We start from the raw sequence: 18251 nt of genomic DNA, 5'->3' as shown, positions 1-18251 counted from the left end.
GAGAATTGGATTTCTGCTATGCATGAGGAGATGCAATCTCTTGAGAAGAACAGTACATGGGAGATTGTACCTTTGCCTAAGAATAAGAAGACCATCAGCTGTAAATGGATCTTCAAGAGAAAGGAGGGTTTATCTCCAAGCGAGCCTCCAAAGTATAAGGCAAGGTTAGTTGCTAAAGGCTACAGTCAAATTCCGGGTGTTGACTACAATGATGTGTTCTCTCCAGTGGTAAAATACAGTTCAATTCATACTTTCCTTAGTATTGTTGCTTCACATGATCTTGAGCTTGAGCAGTTAGATGTGAAGACTGCGTTTTTGCATGGAGAGCTTGAGGAGGACATATACATGGACCAACCAGAAGGGTTCATAGTGCCTGGCAAGGAAAAATATGTGTGCAAGTTGAAGAGATCCTTGTATGGTTTAAAACAGTCCCCTCGTCAGTGGAACAAGAGGTTTGATTCATTTATGTTAGCACACAGTTTTAAAAGATCTAAGTATGATAGCTGTGTTTACATCAAGCATGTTAATGGATCACCTATATATTTGCTGTTATATGTTGATGATATGCTGATTGCTGCCAAGAGTAAGATTGAAATCAGTAAGTTAAAGAAGCTATTGAGTAGTGGTTTTGATATGAAAGATCTTGGTAGTGCTAAGAAAATTCTTGGTATGGAAATTAGTAGAGACAGAAAATCTGGTTTGCTATTTCTTAGTCAACAAAATTATATCAAGAAAGTTCTTCAGCGTTTCAACATGCAAAATGCTAAGGTTGTTAGTACCCCTATTGCACCTCACTTTAAGTTGTCAGCTGCTCAGTGTCATAGTACAGATGCAGAGATTGAATACATGTCAAGGGTTCCTTATTCTAGTGCTGTTGGGTCTTTGATGTATGCCATGGTTTGCTCTCGTCCAGATTTGTCATATGCTATGAGTCTTGTTAGTAGATATATGTCTAATCCTGGCAAAGAACATTGGAGGGCAGTTCAGTGGATTTTCAGGTACCTCAGAGGCACAGCAGATTCCTGTTTAAAGTTTGGAAGAACTGATAAGGGTCTTATTGGCTATGTGGATTCTGATTATGCTGCTGATCTGGACAGGCGAAGATCACTTACAGGTTATGTGTTTACTGTTGGCAGTTGTGCTGTGAGTTGGAGGGCTACTTTACAGTCAGTTGTTGCTTTGTCTACTACTGAAGCAGAATATATGGCTATTTGTGAAGCGTGCAAAGAATTAATTTGGCTGAAAGGTTTGTACGCTGAGCTTTGTGGAGTTGAATCTTGCATAAGTTTGCACTGTGACAGTCAAAGTGCAATTTACCTCACTAAAGATCAGATGTTCCATGAGAGAACTAAACACATAGATATCAAGTATCATTTTGTGCGTGATGTGATTGAAGAAGGTAAGCTGAAGGTATGCAAGATTAGTACTCATGATAATCCTGCTGATATGATGACAAAACCTGTTCCTGTTGCTAAGTTTGAGCTGTGCTCAAGCTTAGTTGGTTTAATTGGATAGTCCAAGAGACTATTGTTGGCACCAGTGTTTTTCTATCTTTGTTATGTTCAGGATGAAGGGTTGATTTATGATACAAGATAAATTTGTCTCAAGGTGGAGTTTGTTGGAGTTGTTCCAAATTCACTCCAGGATATAGGCCAGGCTTCTGACGGAGCGAAGCGGAGGCCCGTCGCCGGAGGCTTGGGTCGGAGCGTAGCGGTATATACACCCTTGCTAGGGTTTCGTGGAGACTTGATTCTCTTGTAAGCCGCCATAGGCGTGTAACCCAAAACTCTTGAGATAGTGAGATTGTTGCTGGCTGGTGCCCGTGGTTTTTCCCCTTCACATCGGAGGGGTTTTCCACGTTAAATCGTGTGTCTCCTCTGTGGCTTGATTCTTTACTTCATATTCTTATACGTCGTTCATAACATATATATTTGTTTGTACGTCTTTTCTCATTTCATGGTTCCCATGCATGCCAGGTCTGTACATGCTCTCATCACCCATGGGCTTGTTGATGCAGGCTACGAAGCAGAGGACAACCTTGGTTACAGAACGTTTCGTTCATCACCACATGTCCGTTCATTATAACAATCCAAGGCGGAACCTTAATTAATTTACAAATATGCGAGCAAAAGAATATGAAAACACTAGTGCCAAAGTTTGGGCACAAGGATTCTATTCAGCACTCTGCTTCACCATATTATAATTCCAAGCGTCGTCCAGCCCATGGCAATCTGTACAGAGTCCTGTGTGTCTTTTTTTCCTAAGGGATGGCAAACGCTTAGCCACAATTTTTATTACACAAAAAAAAAAAAACAAAAACAAGTGCCTGTTCAGTTTTTTGAATGAAAACCGGGCCCAAAAACTGCACAACTGAGTAGAGTGCGCCACTCACCCATACAACTGGATTTTTGGCCAAAGCAAGAGCAAGCAGATAGTACCAAACTGATGGCATATCGATTACTGGGATAAATAAAGTTTACTTTAGAATACGAACTAAGCGAGCCCTGCCAAACGGGGGCCAAAGTTTGTCCATCTTTAAAAGCCTCTTGCTCTTAGTGACCCATGTAGCTGGAAGCATCATGTGTTGCCTAAGATGATTTATAATTGTGTACAAGAAAAAAGGTAATGTTCGTCCATCAACAGAAATTTAGGAGACAATAAATATACAAACGTGACTTGAAGAGGGAGAAGATGAACAGAGGACACAGATCTATATTCTAAGACAATTGACTGTTAACAACTGTGGATGCCTTCTCGTTAGAGGAGGAGGCTGTTTCAACACTTCGTTCAAACACCATGTTATTTGACGCCCCGCAGTGCCTGTGCCTGTGTATGGTCGGATGAATGATTCTCCTCCCTGCTAATCACCCATATAATTGACGTACGTATAAGTGATCGATGCATGGAGATTAGTGTGGTTATGCAACGAATTGAGGTACAAGCAACAATTAATATCTGAATCCACTTTCGGCTAGTGAAAGGGTGCAAATTAAATTACCTGGACGCATTAGATGTCTTCGATGCAGGTGTCAGTCCTTAGCATGATCTGAATGTTCATCCGAATCTGTATCTGAATCTTCAATCAATTGATACTGCACTTTCGAATAAGGCTGATCTTTTTCCATTCAGAGCTACCTGGAGATGAGGAGGATTCGTATAACTTCTTGTTGCAACCCATCTCGAGATACCTTGGGTGTACAGCTCGCAGGTATTACGGAAGCGTGTCCATGGTGGCGTCCTCCAGTCGAAGGCTGTCGACTGCTGGGACACTTTCTAGAACCTCCAGCTTTGGGCAGCAAGTGATCCTCATCTTCTGCAACCTGGAGAGGCCGCTGATCCTCTTCAGCTCAGGGCAGTCAAACACGTCAAGTTTCACAACTGAAGGGATGTTCTCCACGTGTGTCAGGTTGGTGAGCTCGTACAGCCATAGTTCTCTAAGAGTATGCCTCTTGGTGCTGGCGAGGCCTGGTGGAAGACAGCTCAGCTTGCAGTTTTTGATTTGGAGTCTCTCCAGACAAGGCATGGCTATGGCAGTTTCCACATCCATATGCTCCTCACAGTCGTTCCATTCCCACTCCTCCCACTCACGTAGCCCATCCAAATACAGCCGTCTCAGTTTACGAAACGGTGCAGATGTACTAGCATCGGTGCTTGATGGCTGGCGCATCTTTGTTGGTCATCAATTCCAAACTTGGGAGGCAGCACAGACCATCAGGGAGCTGGGTGCAGCAAGGCAGGTTCTCCAGCGTCACATCCAGTCTGGTAGCCGGCGACCAACGTATCCCCCTCTCAAAGTAAGATTCTGTATGCAGGTTGGAGGGCAGAGCTTTTCCAAGACTTCCTCGGTCACACTCTGTTGTTGCTGCTGCTCTGCCTCAGCACCACCTGTCCCTATAGTATGTCTACTTACACTGTAGTTCAATTCTAGACACCCAAGGTGGCACTTGCTGCTAATCATGGCCTTTTCAGCCATCCGGCTGTCCTGCACCTTCTCTAGGCCATATAATGTAAGATCCCTAAGCTGAGAGAGAGGCTCCAGCTCTTGCAAACTGCACCAGCTCTTGCTTGCATCCATGTCCACGTGTACTGGGAAGCCATAAAGTGACCTCAGATTTGTTAACTCACTGAACCCCTTAGGAATGATATTAACATTTGATCCTTGGATGTCAAGAGATCTTAGATGCACAAGTTTTATGATGCTTCCAGGAAGATAGCATAGCTTCTTACAGTAACCAAGTGAAATGTACAGTAGAAATTTCATCTTCTGGATATCATCTGGTAGCCAAGATATATCAGTTTCCTCCAAGTGAAGGTATCTTAAGTGCTTCAACATAGATAGAGAGGGAACCAATCTATTAGAATCAGCAGACCATATGTACAGTACCCGCAGGCTAGAGAAACTACTCAGCGAGTCACCAGGAAGATGAAAGTTTACTCTAGAATTTATAATTAATGTCCTAAGTGACTCTCGCCTTTGCAAAATGCCCCAATCCAGTACTGATACGGTCTGTTCTATGGAGAGGCGACGGACATGCTGTTGGAGTTGTTCCAAATTCACTCCAGGATATAGGCCGGGCTTCTGACGGAGCGAAGCGGAGGCCCGTCGCCGGAGGCTTGGGCCGGAGCGTGGAGACTTGATTCTCTTGTAAGCCGCCATAGGCGTGTAACCCAAAACTCTTGAGATAGTGAGATTGTTGCTGGTTGGTGCCCGTGGTTTTTTCCCTTCACATCGGAGGGGTTTTCCACGTTAAATCGTGTGTCTCCTCTGTGGCTTGATTCTTTACTTCATATTCTTATACGTCGTTCATAACACATGCATACCAGTAGGAGCCTGTTCTCTGCCAACCACCACCACTAGTGATTCTTCTCTTGCCATGTATTCAGCAAAGGTGCGGACCACATCGTGCATGGTGCACCGGTATCCAGTGAGCAAATATCCTTTTATAGGTTGTAAAAGGTTCCTCTTTATTAACTCTCGGTAGTACTCAGTTGCCATCTCTTCGAACCCATACTCATGTGAAATGATACTACTACCATCCAAAGGTTGGATAAATCCTTCACTAATCCACATTCGAGTTACTACAGCTCCAATAATTTCTTCACCTTTAGGAAATAGTGAGCAGTACAGAAAGCATTGCTTTATCTGAGGAGACAAGTCCTCATAGCTCAAGTATAGCCGGTTGTCGAGTTCTGGAGGCAGTCCGGTCAGTGACCAAGCTGGCTTGTTCAATACAGATTTCCACTCATGCTCACTTGGGTATCTTGTGCTCAATAGACCCCCAATCACTTTAATTGCAAATGGTAAGCCATCACAATTTTCAAGAATTTCTATCCCAATAGTTTTCAGTTGATCAATTCCATCTACCTGCCAACATTTAATTTAAAGCTTCTTAATTATTTCTAACAACTATCAGGTTGCTTATGTACTTCTCTAAGTAAATAAGCTTCTTCAGTAAAACAATGAAGCGTAGGTTGGCCAACGTATTGGAAGTGCACCGTCCTTTATTCGAAAATAAGCACAAGACTATGCTTGGAACGGGCCGATTTCAAATGGAATCCGCATGAATGGGCGCAAAATCCCATAAGACTAATATATGGAATCCGTGCATTGCAATTGGGCTTTAAATGTTCTCATTCGGGAAATAGGACTATACTACAGAAAGTTTTGTAGTGGCAGCTACAGGAAATGGTCTCTTTGCGTTTTAAATTTGTTGTGTGGCAGCTACGTGGTATTATTAGCTATAGGACGACTAGGATAGTCGAAAGTCGAAATCTGGGCATTATCTACTAGGACGCACTTGATGCATTAAAATATTCATTTATATGCACACTTAGGGTCTTCAGTTTGGTTTATAAGAAATGGTAGACTGAGTAATTTAGTTGTAAATTTTGGACTACTTTACATTATGGTTTGTAATGACATAGGTGGATAATTTAGACAAACATTATATTTAGAGGTTACTTATTGACGAAATCCAAACATAGAGATATGTTAAGCCATAGGATCAAGGGTTCCCGACCGAGAGATCCCACGATCGACCCCTCCCGGATCTCTCGGGGGCTACACCCATTGGGTGCGCTCACGCGCACCCTCTGGCTAAGGCATTGGGCCGAGCCCGAGCACGCCCGGCGCCTTTGCTTGGGGCTCGAGGGCTCGCCCGAGCCCCAGGCTCCCGATCGAAGGGAGCATGGACCTGATCCTTAGCTCCTTCCGGGCACTGCCCCGCGGGCGCGGCATTGTCAACCGCTCCTCCGAAACGGTCACGCATTGGGCGTGATGCAAGAAGCCAAACTCCTCCGCTAGCCTCGGGGTCTCCAGGGTTTCCGGGATCGCGCGTCAGCCCCCCAAGCCGGCTATCTTAGCCACCAAGAAGCCTCCAGACGGCGCACCTGGTGAAGACCGGTCCAAGCCGACACAGCCTGACATTCAGCGTGTCAGAATAGAGTAGCCGGACGATGCCTAGGGCTTCTTCGGCTCCACGACATCGCCACGGTCCACATGATGCCACGGCAAGACCATCCTGGACTCCGGCACATGTAGACCATAGGCTAAACTCTCACAAACCGTCATGTACCCTACCTACCTTGTTATGTAAGGGGAGATCGGATCCTAAGATGGGAGAGGACGATTCCAGAACACAATTCTAGACAATCCAGAGATGGATCGTTGGACTCCTCAGCAAACCAGTTTGTGCTATGCATCAAGAGCAAATCCACCCTGAGAGGGGCACCGAGATCTCCTTCCCCTTCCTCCGATCGTCTTCCTCCTCTTTGACGAGGGGAAAGGCTCCACCGGCGGTGAGGCTTCCCTAGGATCAACACCGAGCGATCCCCTACAAATCTCTCTCTCTTACACTATGTTGTAACCCCCAGATTTTGGGTGCTCTTGAGTATAAGGATCATCAGCTGCTGGACGTAGGGACCCGAGAGCCCGAACCAGGATAAACCGTTGTGTCCCTTATGTTGATTCTTGTGTTCTTGAGTCCACCCAAGACACTGGAGACATGTACTCTGACACTAATACAAACAACAATGCTTGCCGCGGTTCTGATCCCATGACAGCTGGCGCTCTAGGTAGGGGAGGACGTCAAGTGTGATTCCTGCTCTATAGTGGACGGAGCCACCGCCTCGTCGCCAGAGCAAGTGGCGCCGCCCTAGACGGTCGCGTCCGCTTCCTCGGCGAGTTCTCCATCACGGCCAGCACCTTCGCTCCGGGCCAGGTCCTCAACTTCGGGAGTCTGGCCTACGTCGCCGACCACTATAGCAAGCTCCGTCCACTCAAGGAGGCTCCGCCCGCTCAAGTGTAATTTGACCATGGTCCTTCTATATGACCAGGACACTTAGATTCGCCAACATATTAAAAGTGTGCCATTTTGTAAAGATTTGCGGTAGGGCACTCTTCAATGGTGGTCTTTGCTAAGGGACACTGCTCACTGTTGTCTTGGCTACAAAGTACTTTTCAATGCTGGTAATTGGTTCTTAGATAATGTAGCTATTAAAATAATATTTCTAAGGACTACTTTGGAGAGTGAAGTTAAAAGTGACCCAAATGCACCTGACTATTATAATACAAACCTTTAATAGTTATCCAAAAATTCATAATTGCATATAAAGTTGGGTGAAGGCGAACATTATATCAAAATTGTAGTGCTTAGTGAGATCTATAATTTTGTTGTTCACAAGTTTTGGATTGAAAATTATTTATAGTATGAAATCAATTTCCCAAATACTAAATTCAAAGTTAGAATATCTTAAGTTATTTAGAATGCTGAATATTCATTTTATTATTTTATATTTTTAAATTTGAAATTTAACATTTTAAAACGTCTGTTCCAATGTTCGAAGTAATTTGAAATTCCTAAATTTTGGATTTCAAAATTTAAGAAGAGACTCTATATTACTTCAGATAAAAAATTATCATCTACAAAGTTTAGATCCTACTGATAACTACAAATTTCGTATATACCATGTCAATATCTGAGATCATTTATATTTATAGATTTTGTCAAAATTTGATTATTTCAAAGGAAGTTTTGGCAACCTAAATAGTTTGAAACAAAGAATTTGTCAATTACAAAGCTATTGATATTATTGAGCTCTACAATTTTGATTATATTTAAAGTTTATGTTCATACGACTTCATATGCAAAAGTTATGAATTTTTTAGATAACTATTAATTGTTGCACTATAATAGTCAGGGGTATTTTGGTCACTATTAACTTCGACTATAATTGATGTTACATTTCAAATACCATCAAATTTCAAATAGCTAGACTTCATACGGAGCTAGCCATGCACTAAATCTTTCATTGGAGTGAATAATAGCTAACTTGATCCTAGTGTTTTGTTGTTACATTTGATTATTTCTTCTAGATCATAGTTTTACTGGTCTCCTTTTGGTAATCTCATAAGCTGGTGTTCCTAGCACGAATGCTTAGATTTAATGGAACTCCGATCCATATGCTTTCTATCAAAATCAAGTATATAGCCTTGTTGTATAAAGTATGGATAGACAACTAACCTGATCAGGCTGCAGCTGCTTCTTGAGCAAAGACCAAGCATCATCATTCTCTAGAGGGTTGACACGGTGTTGGTGCAGGGGGGCTTGCATCAGTTGGGGTAGGTGTGCAGATCTTGTGGTGACAAGGACCCTGCTTCCAGGTTGTTTCTTGCTAGCATTTCTGACTGGGACACTAAGCACGTCGTTCCACACTTTCTGGCTCCACACGTCATCCATCACCAGCAGAAACCTTCCACTGGACAGCGTGTGGAATAGGGTCTCCGTCACAGTGTTTTTGTCCGTCTCGGCACCATGGTCGCCTCCAGCATGCTTGATTGCTGTCCTCAGTAGCTCAACCTCGTCAAACTGTTGAGTGATGCTTAGCCATATCGTCTTCGTCATGAAGTGCTCTTGGATGCTTGTATCATTGAAGATCTTCTGAGCAAGAGTAGTCTTTCCCATGCCACCTGCACCGATGATAGACATGACTTTGATGTTGTGATTATTATCATCATCTGTGGTTAGCACCTGGACGAGCTCCCTTGTATCCTTCTCTATCTGTTCCCCAACTATGGCTGACTCGTCGACTTGTGAACTTGTCCTATAGCTGGATAACTCAGCAGCAGTTAGCTTCCTTGGCTCCAGGTTGGAACCGAGGCCAATATTGAACTTGTACTTGTCCGCCTCGTTGTGGATGCTTTCCAGCCTCTTGTTGAGCTCCTTGATGCGGCTGCCTATCTTGTGTGCGAACATGGGATTCCACAGGCAGAAGAGCAATGACTGGAAACAGCCGGGCGACTTAGGGTGTGATTGGTTGAGCTGTGGCTGTGGGAAAAAGCTGTTGTGGGCAGTGAGCTGTGGGAAAGCTGCTGTGGGCTGTGAGCTGTAGAAAAGCTGAAAGCTGTTTGGTTAAACAAGTATAAAATATAGCTTCTATCTTTATCTCTCTTGAAACAACTATGGAAGAGCTTTTTATTCCACCAATTTCGAAAAGCAGAAAGCTAAAAGCCAAAAGCAGGGTCAAACCAGCTTTTAAAAATGTACTACGGAAAAGCAGCTGCTTCTGAAAAAGCTACCTCCAAAAACAGCCCCTTTGGTTGAGCTTTTGGCTTTTAGGGCCAAAAGCCAAACCCAAAAGCCCAACCAAACGGACCCTTATGCTCCACATTGCCACCGCCTCTAGACTCCCTCCGCTTGTCAGCCTTGAGCTGGCATAGGTCGAGGATGTCAGTCTCATCATACATGGCGTTCTTGAGCTTTGTCGACCATCTTTGCACGCTCGTGTCGGTGATGCGCCTCCTCTCGGCATCATTGAGGAAGGCTTTGAGGCCTTCCATGTTGTCCTCCAGCTTGGTGATCTCGCTGAAGACGCCAAGCAGCACGGACACCTCTTCTTGTGCCATGTCCGCGATAAGCTTCTTCACGTAGGGTGCTAAAGCATCCAGGGCGGCCGCCATGGCTCAAGCCTATCTACCTGCTAGTAGTAGATCATACATATATAAGCACAGATTTGCATCAATATTATCCCTAAAGAGCACATAACATGGTATAAAAATTAACTATAAGCAAAGTCGTCGAAGGTGCATGGAATGGAGGTGGACAAAACTTCGGCGAAGGAAAGTGCTGACCTCAACTTCTTATTGCAGGGCTCTTTGCGGAATGAAAGTGTGGAAAAGAGAATGCGTGAATGGGTGATCCAAGTCCAGCAGGAAGCGATTCTCCATGTATAGGAGTAGAGCTGGGAGAATGGAGTAGAGGAGTACCAAGCTGACTGAGACAGGTCCTTTGTATATTTCTCGTTCATCGATGTAATATAACGACGCCATTAAAAGATTTGGAATCACATGCATGCCCGCTTAATTAAGTCTTCACTAATCTATTCACAAAAGAAAAAAAATTCAGTAATCTACACAGGCCGAGCGCCGGAACTACCACAAAGTAGTGAAGCTGGCCTGCTGGGGTCACATGCACGCACATGTAGTGTTTGTCTTCATCGATCCAGCATTTCACGTGTCGTGTGCACGGTGATCCGCTGCTATTGTTTTTCACTAGTGGCATCTCTCGATTTACGTACCCTACTCTTCTCTGCTTTGTTTTCACTAGTTTGAGAAGTAGGATTTTTCTTATGTTTGACCAAATTTATAGAAATTCACACCAAATTCTTTCGGCAGCCGAGAACTGCTTTCTCTCACGTTGGTAGCCTAGGAACTTTGGAAGGAGCGCAATGAATGGTGCTTCCGTGGATCTTCAACCTCGGTCCAGCATCTACTCGCAACCATTCGGCACACTGCGGGTCAATGGATCAAAACTGGGGCTACCAATTTAGATCGTTAATTAGCAAGTAATAGTGTAGTCATTTCTTGTTTTGCCTCGGTGGGACGAGCCTTCACTATACCTTTCATGGGGCGCATCGTTGTATCACAACAAACTTTCTCCTAATGCAGAGATACACAAACGTTTTGCATATTAGAGAGAAAAAAAGGAGAGATTAAATAGTGGACACACGCACACCAACGCCGGCCGGAGTGCAGATCGAATCTGAGAAAGAATCAGCTGATCAGAAAGGAGGGCGTGCGAATAAAGAGGAAGGCAAATTAATAAAGGAAGAAATGCTGACTTGCGTACGTAGGCACTATAAACTACGCAGGCATACATGCGTATAGAGGACGAGTTGTGGCTTTGAGAATATATACAGCTAGATGGATAGAGCTCAGCATCATCATTGATTGAGCAAAGAAATATAGATAGACGGACGGATCGGAGCAGATCCAACGAAGATGTATGTACACGCACCTTGCTACTCTCCGTGGATCTCAGTTGTATACCACCACCAGGTTGTAGTCTCCTCTCCTCTCCCTCTGGTACATGGAAATAAAAGGATTATTGGATCGCCGGGCTGCCCTTGGTGAAGCCGAAGCCGCTTTGTGGTGAATGATGAGAGTCTGATAAGGAGGACAGGGGTTGTCTGTATAGTTCGTGATGGTGGTACCTAGCACGCTACCTAGCAGCCATCGTGTGTGTGAACTGTGAACCCAGGGCTCGCATAGATATAGATCTCGACCACCGCTGGTAGGTTTCATAGATATACATGAAAGGACTATGTGAAATCAATAATTGAAGAAAATCTAGCAAGTAGGTTTCTTAGAATAGGTTTTGTGTCCTGTCATCTATCTTCTCCATCCTATCATACGCCTGTCACACTTAGTCCTCGTGTAGACAGGTTTTTTATAACATATTGGTCCTCATGTAGGCATAGTTTTTTTTATAACATATGTAACCCCAAAAACAGAAAATCTAGCAAGTACACTCTTAATCACCATTTATAATAATAAGTGTTGGATCAGTATTGTTTTCTAAATAATTACTAACCTCTGCTGTTATGATGAACTGGGTTTGAACTTAACTTGATGATAAAAAACTCTAGTAATAATTAAATTTAAAATTTGAAAATTAAAATCTAGACATATAGGATGCAACAAGTAGTTCCACTATAACTAAAATGAAAGTTTTAACTAAATAGATATTGAAGATACACTGAGGTGTCATGTTGAGGGGAAGAACTATGTATATGGAAGACAAAACATATGGATCAATAATTGATAGGTTTATCACAATTGAAGAGATATCACATAGTATCTATACACATGTTGAGTTAGAAAATGGAAAAAGCATGCTAATTAATATTCATATTTTTATTAGTTATAGTTATAATATGAACTCTAATACTTATGTCTTATATAAGATTAGAGGCCGCGGAAAGCACGGCTGAGAGCAAGTATAATAGCATGTTGTAAGCTGGCTAGATGCTGAGGTGGAGGAGAGGGGAGAGGAGAGAGGAGAAGCGAGCTATAAGATTACAGCCGGCTTAGGCACAAGAACAAAAAAAAACTTTATGAAAGAGATAAGTGGACCATGTATTAATAGTGAAGAGCTAACTATTATATGAGTGGGCTAAGAGAAGGCTATAAAGAACCCAGCAAGCCAGCTGTATTATTAGCCTTGCTCTGTAGTCCTAGTTAACAAAGTACTCCTATACATTCAAGCACACATTTTGATATTTAGTTGGATAGTTCCATGAACGTGGAGCCTCCTTCAATCACCAGATTTTCCTTCTATTTATTCCATTATGTTATGAGTAATGGCAGCAGCTCTCCGATCCACTGTTCCTCATTGTACTAGGCACGCCGTTGGAGACTTTTGTCCATGGGGGCTGCTGGCTCAATAATTCAGGTGCATGCCTGCCTGGTTAGTTGGTCGATATGTCTTCATCAGTCATCACTTCATGACCGGTTTTTGAGGTGCTTATCCCTATCCGTCTATGTAACCTACCAGCTACACATTACTCCAGTCTGTACGTGTCTTCGTCAGGGCCGGTCCTGAGTATTTTTTTTTACCTAGAACGAAACTAAAATTTTAAGCCTTTTTAAATAAATATGATAATACTACTATTAGTACTACTCACTGCTTGCTAGTTATACACATATACGAAATGTTACTAATAAGCAGTTAATTGTATGCAAAAACAATATTTATATGAAATAATTTGTATACATATTAAATTACCTTAAAATTTTCTTCTAACATTTTTTAATCATTGCCGGAAGCATACTTTCTTGATGACATGGTTATATTAAAATTTAGAGAAACAATTATGAACTGCAGTTTCGTAAAATAGGGTAACTGCAATTATTAATCCGTACGTACACAATTAGGGATCATAGGATTATAGGAATAGCCGAATAGGACAGAGCCTACCTGTAGCCTGTTCGCTTGCCCGTAAACGATCGTAAATTTCTAGCCGGGAACAGTGTTTTTCTCTCACACCAAACCAGCCAGCAGTAAATAATCCACGATCGTTTACGGCCTACCGAACAGGCTCCGATTGCTGCCGCCTGCCTGAAGCCTGATGGTGATGGAATTGGAAGCCGGCTCGCCGATCACGTCACGGACAGGAGTGCCGCGTGTGGTGCGCAGGGTCGCAGATGTGCCCGGCCGGCCGGCGACTCGCTGCCTCGTGGCTCGTGCAGCGGCGCAGAAGGAAAGGAAGTCCAGCACCGGTTTCAAAAGAAAGGAAGCGGAGAAGTCGCGTTGCGTGATCACCGGTGTATTTGGGCAGTACTGTATGCATACCTGGGGAGGGGCCGGGCCTGATCTTCATCAGTATAAAACGTCTTAGACAAGCTTTATTTTGCTGACCAACGGTGCCAAATTGTTTGTTTGTATATGTTTTTTTTCTCTCTTTTCTTGATTCCAATGCATATATATTTGTTTGTATGTCTTTTCTCATTTCTTGGTTCCGATGTATGCCAGGTCATCGGTCAGCGATCCAGTTGGAAAGTAGTAGTAACAGGGGAAATTAAATGGGGGTGCAACCGAGCAAGAGCCAAGAGGTACGTGAGGCGAGCGACACGTGACCAAGTTCTACGCTGGCACATAAATTTCCAGGACCAGCAAAATGAGGGCCAACTCTCTAGTGGGGGGCAAGCAGGTGTACTCCAATTTTACTTTTACACACATCCTGATCCTATATTTCAATGGCTGAACAAAAATCGATTTTTTCAGATGAGTGTTCAATATTGTAGCCGTCGTTGTTTTGTTATGGTGACATGTTGTATTTTTTGCTATGTTATAGCCACTAGTATAGAAAAGGTTTCTATTAGCTGCACTTTTTCGATTTTCTCTGGCATTTCCGGGAACCGCCTATGTGAGAGGTCAGTGAAAATGGAGACGGTCCACTAGCATCAGTTTGAGAACCACCTGTGTAAAATCCATTTACACTGACGGTAGTCTTAAGACAACCGTTTGTGTAAATGGATGTACATTGGCGGCAAGCCTATGTCGCTTAAGCTAACCGCCTATGTAAACATTTTTACACAGGCGGTTTATGTAATAGAACCGCTTATATTAACTAATTTTCAGAGGCAGGTTAGTAACATAAACTGCTAGTACAAATTTTTTTGAAGAATTCAAATGCTCCCCGCCATATTACTATTCACTACTACAAAAAAAACTTTTACAAGGCGTTTCCAAAATGGGCTCCGAGGCGGTTGGGCCGGTTGCCCGCCTTGGTTAATCGTGGCAGGGTAGCCAGTCCAGCAACCACCTCGGTTAATGCTTAACCGAGGCGGGCAACGTAACCGAACCGCCTCAGTTAATGCCATCCCCCTCCCACTTCTTCCCTGGCTGGTGCCCCTCCCCTCCCCCTTCTTCTTCCCCGGCGGGCGCCCCTCCCCTCCCTTCTTCTTCCCCCGCCGGTGCCCCTCCCCTCCCCCTTCTTCTTCCCCCACCGGCGCTCCTCCCCTCCCCCTTCTTCTTCCCCCGCCGGCCCCCCCTCCCCTCCCCTTCTTCTTCACTCGGCCGGATCCGGCCCTCCCTCTCCCGGATCCGGCCGGTGGCGGCCAGATCTGGCGGCGGGCCCTCCCCTCCCCTTCTTCTTCCCCGGCGGGCGCCCCTCCCCTCCCTTCTTCTTCCCCCGCCGGTGCCCCTCCCCTCCCCCTTCTTCTTCCCCCGCCGGCGCTCCTCCCCTCCCCCTTCTTCTTCCCCCGCCGGCCCCCCCTCCCCTCCCCTTCTTCTTCACTCGGCCGGATCCGGCCCTCCCTCTCCCGGATCCGGCCGGTGGCGGCCGAATCTGGCGGCGTGCCCTCCCCTCCCCTTCTTCTTCTCCCGGTCGGATCCGGCCCTCCCTCTCCCGGATCCGGCCAGTGGCGGCCGGATCTGGCGGCGGGCGGCGTGGTGTGGTGGTGGTGGCGGTGGCTTTGGTGGTGGTGGTGGTGGTGGCCGGCGGCGGGGCGTGGTGGCGGCGGCGGCGGCGTGGCGGTGCCGCCGCGACTTGTTTTTTTTTATTTTTTTTCCGAAAAATGTTTGCCGAGTGTTTTTTGGGTACTCGGCATAGTCTTTGCCGGGTGCCCGACGATTGACACTCGGCAAAACAACTCTTTGCCGTTAAAACCTACGCCGCTTTGCCGAGTGTTTTTGGGGCTTTGCCGAGTGCCCTTGGCACTCGGCAAAGCTCCTGTATCCCGTAGGGGCACTCGGCAAAGCTCCTGTATCCCGTAGTGGCTAAATGGCAATGCAATGCTACTCCAGGAGCTGCTAATCCAAAGCAGATGAACATGACGACGTGTCTACATCCAAGCCAAAGCTTCTTCTCTTCTCACCCGACACAGATTGCGATCTGCAAATCATGCATGCATGCAAGTGATCATGTGAAGCCGGCCGGCCCCTTGTTTATTCTGAAACTAGCAGGCAGCAAAAATCCGCAGCAGGTTAAATTAAACTATACTAAAGGTCTTTGTACTATCCACAAATCTGAGCCTTTTTTTTTCTTATAGTAGCAGTGTGCAGAGAAGCAGAGTTGTTCTTGGAGCAAGTGGAATGAGTTGTGCCTATGTGTCTGCTGCCACTGTCTTTCTTATCCACCATGGGAAATTGATGTGTCTTAACTTTCAGGAAAGGAGTCGTCAGGGATTTGTAGGTGATGTACATTAACAGATACCTACAACTGCACCATCCATCCAAGAATCCACGCAGTCGGCATTCTGAAAACCAGTTTTGTGCAGAAAGCACTAGAGCGATCATTCAGAAGCCTCACACTGTATGTCATCACTGAATGACCTGACCTGACCTGAGAGACATGGCTTTTGAGATACTACTAATCTCTGAATTATATATATCTCCAACTCCAAGCCACATCTCATCAGTCATGGCTTAATGACGTGTGTGGTTTGAAATGGGTGTCCTGTCAAATTAATTAAGCATGTGCGTCCTACTCTGCTATCCTACTCACAGTAGTCCTTCATAAATATAAGCTGGATGATGATATATAGGTTACTGTTCCCTGACTCTAGAATAGGGGCGCCTCACCTCATCAGTGAAGACTGAAGACCGATGAATGAAGCAAGGGTCAATTCATTTCGTTTCATGGGCATCTGATTTTGGCAAGCGGAAAATGTGTGTGTGACAGCTGAACCATATCTCTGAAGAAAGCCGATTCAAGCCTTGCAGACACACTACACGTCACGTGTTGTGCGGAAAGTCAAATATTTTATTTGCGAACACAGGGTTGATAGATATGCGCCCTTGTGGTTCGGATTTATGATGAGTAATTGTCAACGTGACTCGCGTCTTGGGTTGAGTTTGTGAACTAACCATAGCATGAGTTGGGTTGTGCAGCATGTCTCTTGGCTTGTGTTGCGCAGGTATGGAGCTCGGAGGCGGTGGTCGACGGCAAGGTGAAGGTCAAGTAGGGACGTGCTGTGCCGATGGACCGGGAGCGGTGAAGGACGGACGTGAGGCTTGGACCGAGGGACCAGGAGGCTGGGTGACCAGCCGCGGTGGCTGACATCTGGGGACATCGACAAGCGCAGGTGTACATGGAGGAGTGACCGTGTTGACCGAGTCAAGACGGCGGACGTGCAAGTCGAGCGAGGCTCTGGAAGACTTGGAGCCCGGGCGGTCGAGGACGGAGGTGACACGCGTCGAGTGGCGGGGGACACATATGGAGTACGCTACTCGCAGTGGTTTGGGGGGTTGAGCCACAAAACCACTAGGTAACGGTTTCGCGGGGTTGGCCTCAAAACCCGGGCGGAGGTTACGAGGAGGAATGGACGGCACGTGGCGGCATCGAGGAGTTCGCGTCGAGGCGAAACTATCTCATGAAGGGCGTGGTGGCCGTTGGATGAAGACTATCTCGGGTTAGACCATAACGCCCCTGGGTTAAGTGGTTCGACTCAAAAATATCTACAGCAAAACTAGATTTGTGTAATAGCCTTGTTAAATAGGACGAGGGTGCCCCAATCACCCTTACCTCTCCCATTTCATTTTCTCCTTGCCCTAGGTTTCCCCCTCCCTTTAGTGTTCTTGAGAGAGGTCCACATATTATTCACTCATCTGTGCAATTCGAGTTTGGAACATGAGATTTGCTGGGAAGTGAGGCCCTTACCTCACGTTCTCCTCCGGGGTTCATCTCTTTGAGCTTTGTATTTTTGTGTTTGCTGTTCTATGTTCGTCGTCCTTCTCCCTCCCCTTTCTTGCTTCATCTTTATGGATTGAGATGTTTTGGGGAGTTTTTGGTTGATCCATGACGAGCTAGGACATGTGCTGAACTAATCCCTCCAGTGATTCACATCAATTTGGCACGAGCTCATAGATCGATCTGGTTTTTGGTTTTGAGGAGAAAAACTCGTTCTTGTCTACAATCTGAATTTTTCCCAGAGTTTGTGTTAATCCCAGGTGATGATTTCTTGGGGATTTGTGCAAATTCTGGGGATGAATCATTGAGGTTTGGGTAGGATTTGGTTGAATTTCTTGGTGCCGCCTTTCTTGTTCGTTCTTTATTGTTCTTCGTCAGGTTCTTGCTGTGGTTCCGTGAGGGCACCTGTGAGCTGCCGCTAGCATCCTGGTCGTGTGCATCTCCTGGCCAAGTTGCTTTGGCAGCAGCGTGCATCAATCCTCCAGGCGAGCACCTGTTTTCCTCCGGCCCTTCTGTTAGTTTCGCGCTCATTCTTTTGCTCGCCCCTTTCTGTTCCTTGCGCACGAGTGCTCTGTTGGATGCGTCGAGGTATCAGGGTTGGGCTCCGGTGAGCATCCGCTCAGCCCAGGCTGCTCCGGTCTCCTCGGCGCCTGCCGCTCTCGTTCCCAGTGCCGGCTGCGAGCAGACCGGCCCGCGACTGCTCGGTCCACGTCGTTCTCGTCCAGGAAGCGTCGCTCAGCTCAGGCGCAGACAATCTGCCATCAGGGTGCTGAGCTTTG

At 45.6% G+C, this 18251-nt stretch overlaps 2 protein-coding genes across 8 annotated transcripts in view; both read right to left on the bottom strand.

Annotated features, from left to right (window-relative positions):
* Nucleotides 1–2043: 2043 nt before the first annotated feature.
* LOC136485719 (putative disease resistance protein RGA3) overlaps nt 2044–18251 on the bottom strand; it is a 48666-nt gene continuing 32458 nt past the window's right edge. The window contains exons 1-5 of one of the 7 annotated variants that reach the window (XM_066482567.1): nt 11295–11508; nt 11011–11039; nt 9578–9975; nt 8523–9384; nt 2044–2260 (exon numbers count right to left, since the gene is read on the bottom strand). In XM_066482567.1, coding sequence (XP_066338664.1) covers nt 2198–2260; nt 8523–9384; nt 9578–9813 — 1161 coding nt within the window. In that variant the 5' untranslated portion in view covers nt 9814–9975; nt 11011–11039; nt 11295–11508 and the 3' untranslated portion in view covers nt 2044–2197. The other 6 variants (XM_066482565.1, XM_066482566.1, XM_066482562.1 and 3 more) reach the window with 6 other exon arrangements.
* On the bottom strand, nt 2486–5362 carry LOC136485718 (disease resistance protein RGA2-like). The gene is made up of 2 exons (XM_066482560.1): nt 2999–5362; nt 2486–2857 (listed from the first exon to the last, which is right to left on the bottom strand). The coding sequence occupies exon 1, from the start codon at nt 4655–4657 to the stop codon at nt 3749–3751; it is 909 nt and encodes a 302-aa protein (XP_066338657.1). The 5' UTR covers nt 4658–5362; the 3' UTR covers nt 2486–2857; nt 2999–3748.

Source organism: Miscanthus floridulus, chromosome 10, assembly GCF_019320115.1.
Source record: "Miscanthus floridulus cultivar M001 chromosome 10, ASM1932011v1, whole genome shotgun sequence".
In the NCBI taxonomy this organism is placed as follows: Eukaryota; Viridiplantae; Streptophyta; class Magnoliopsida; order Poales; family Poaceae; genus Miscanthus; species Miscanthus floridulus.
Note: the sequence above shows the minus strand (reverse complement) of the source record. Positions and strands in the feature narration are given on the sequence as shown.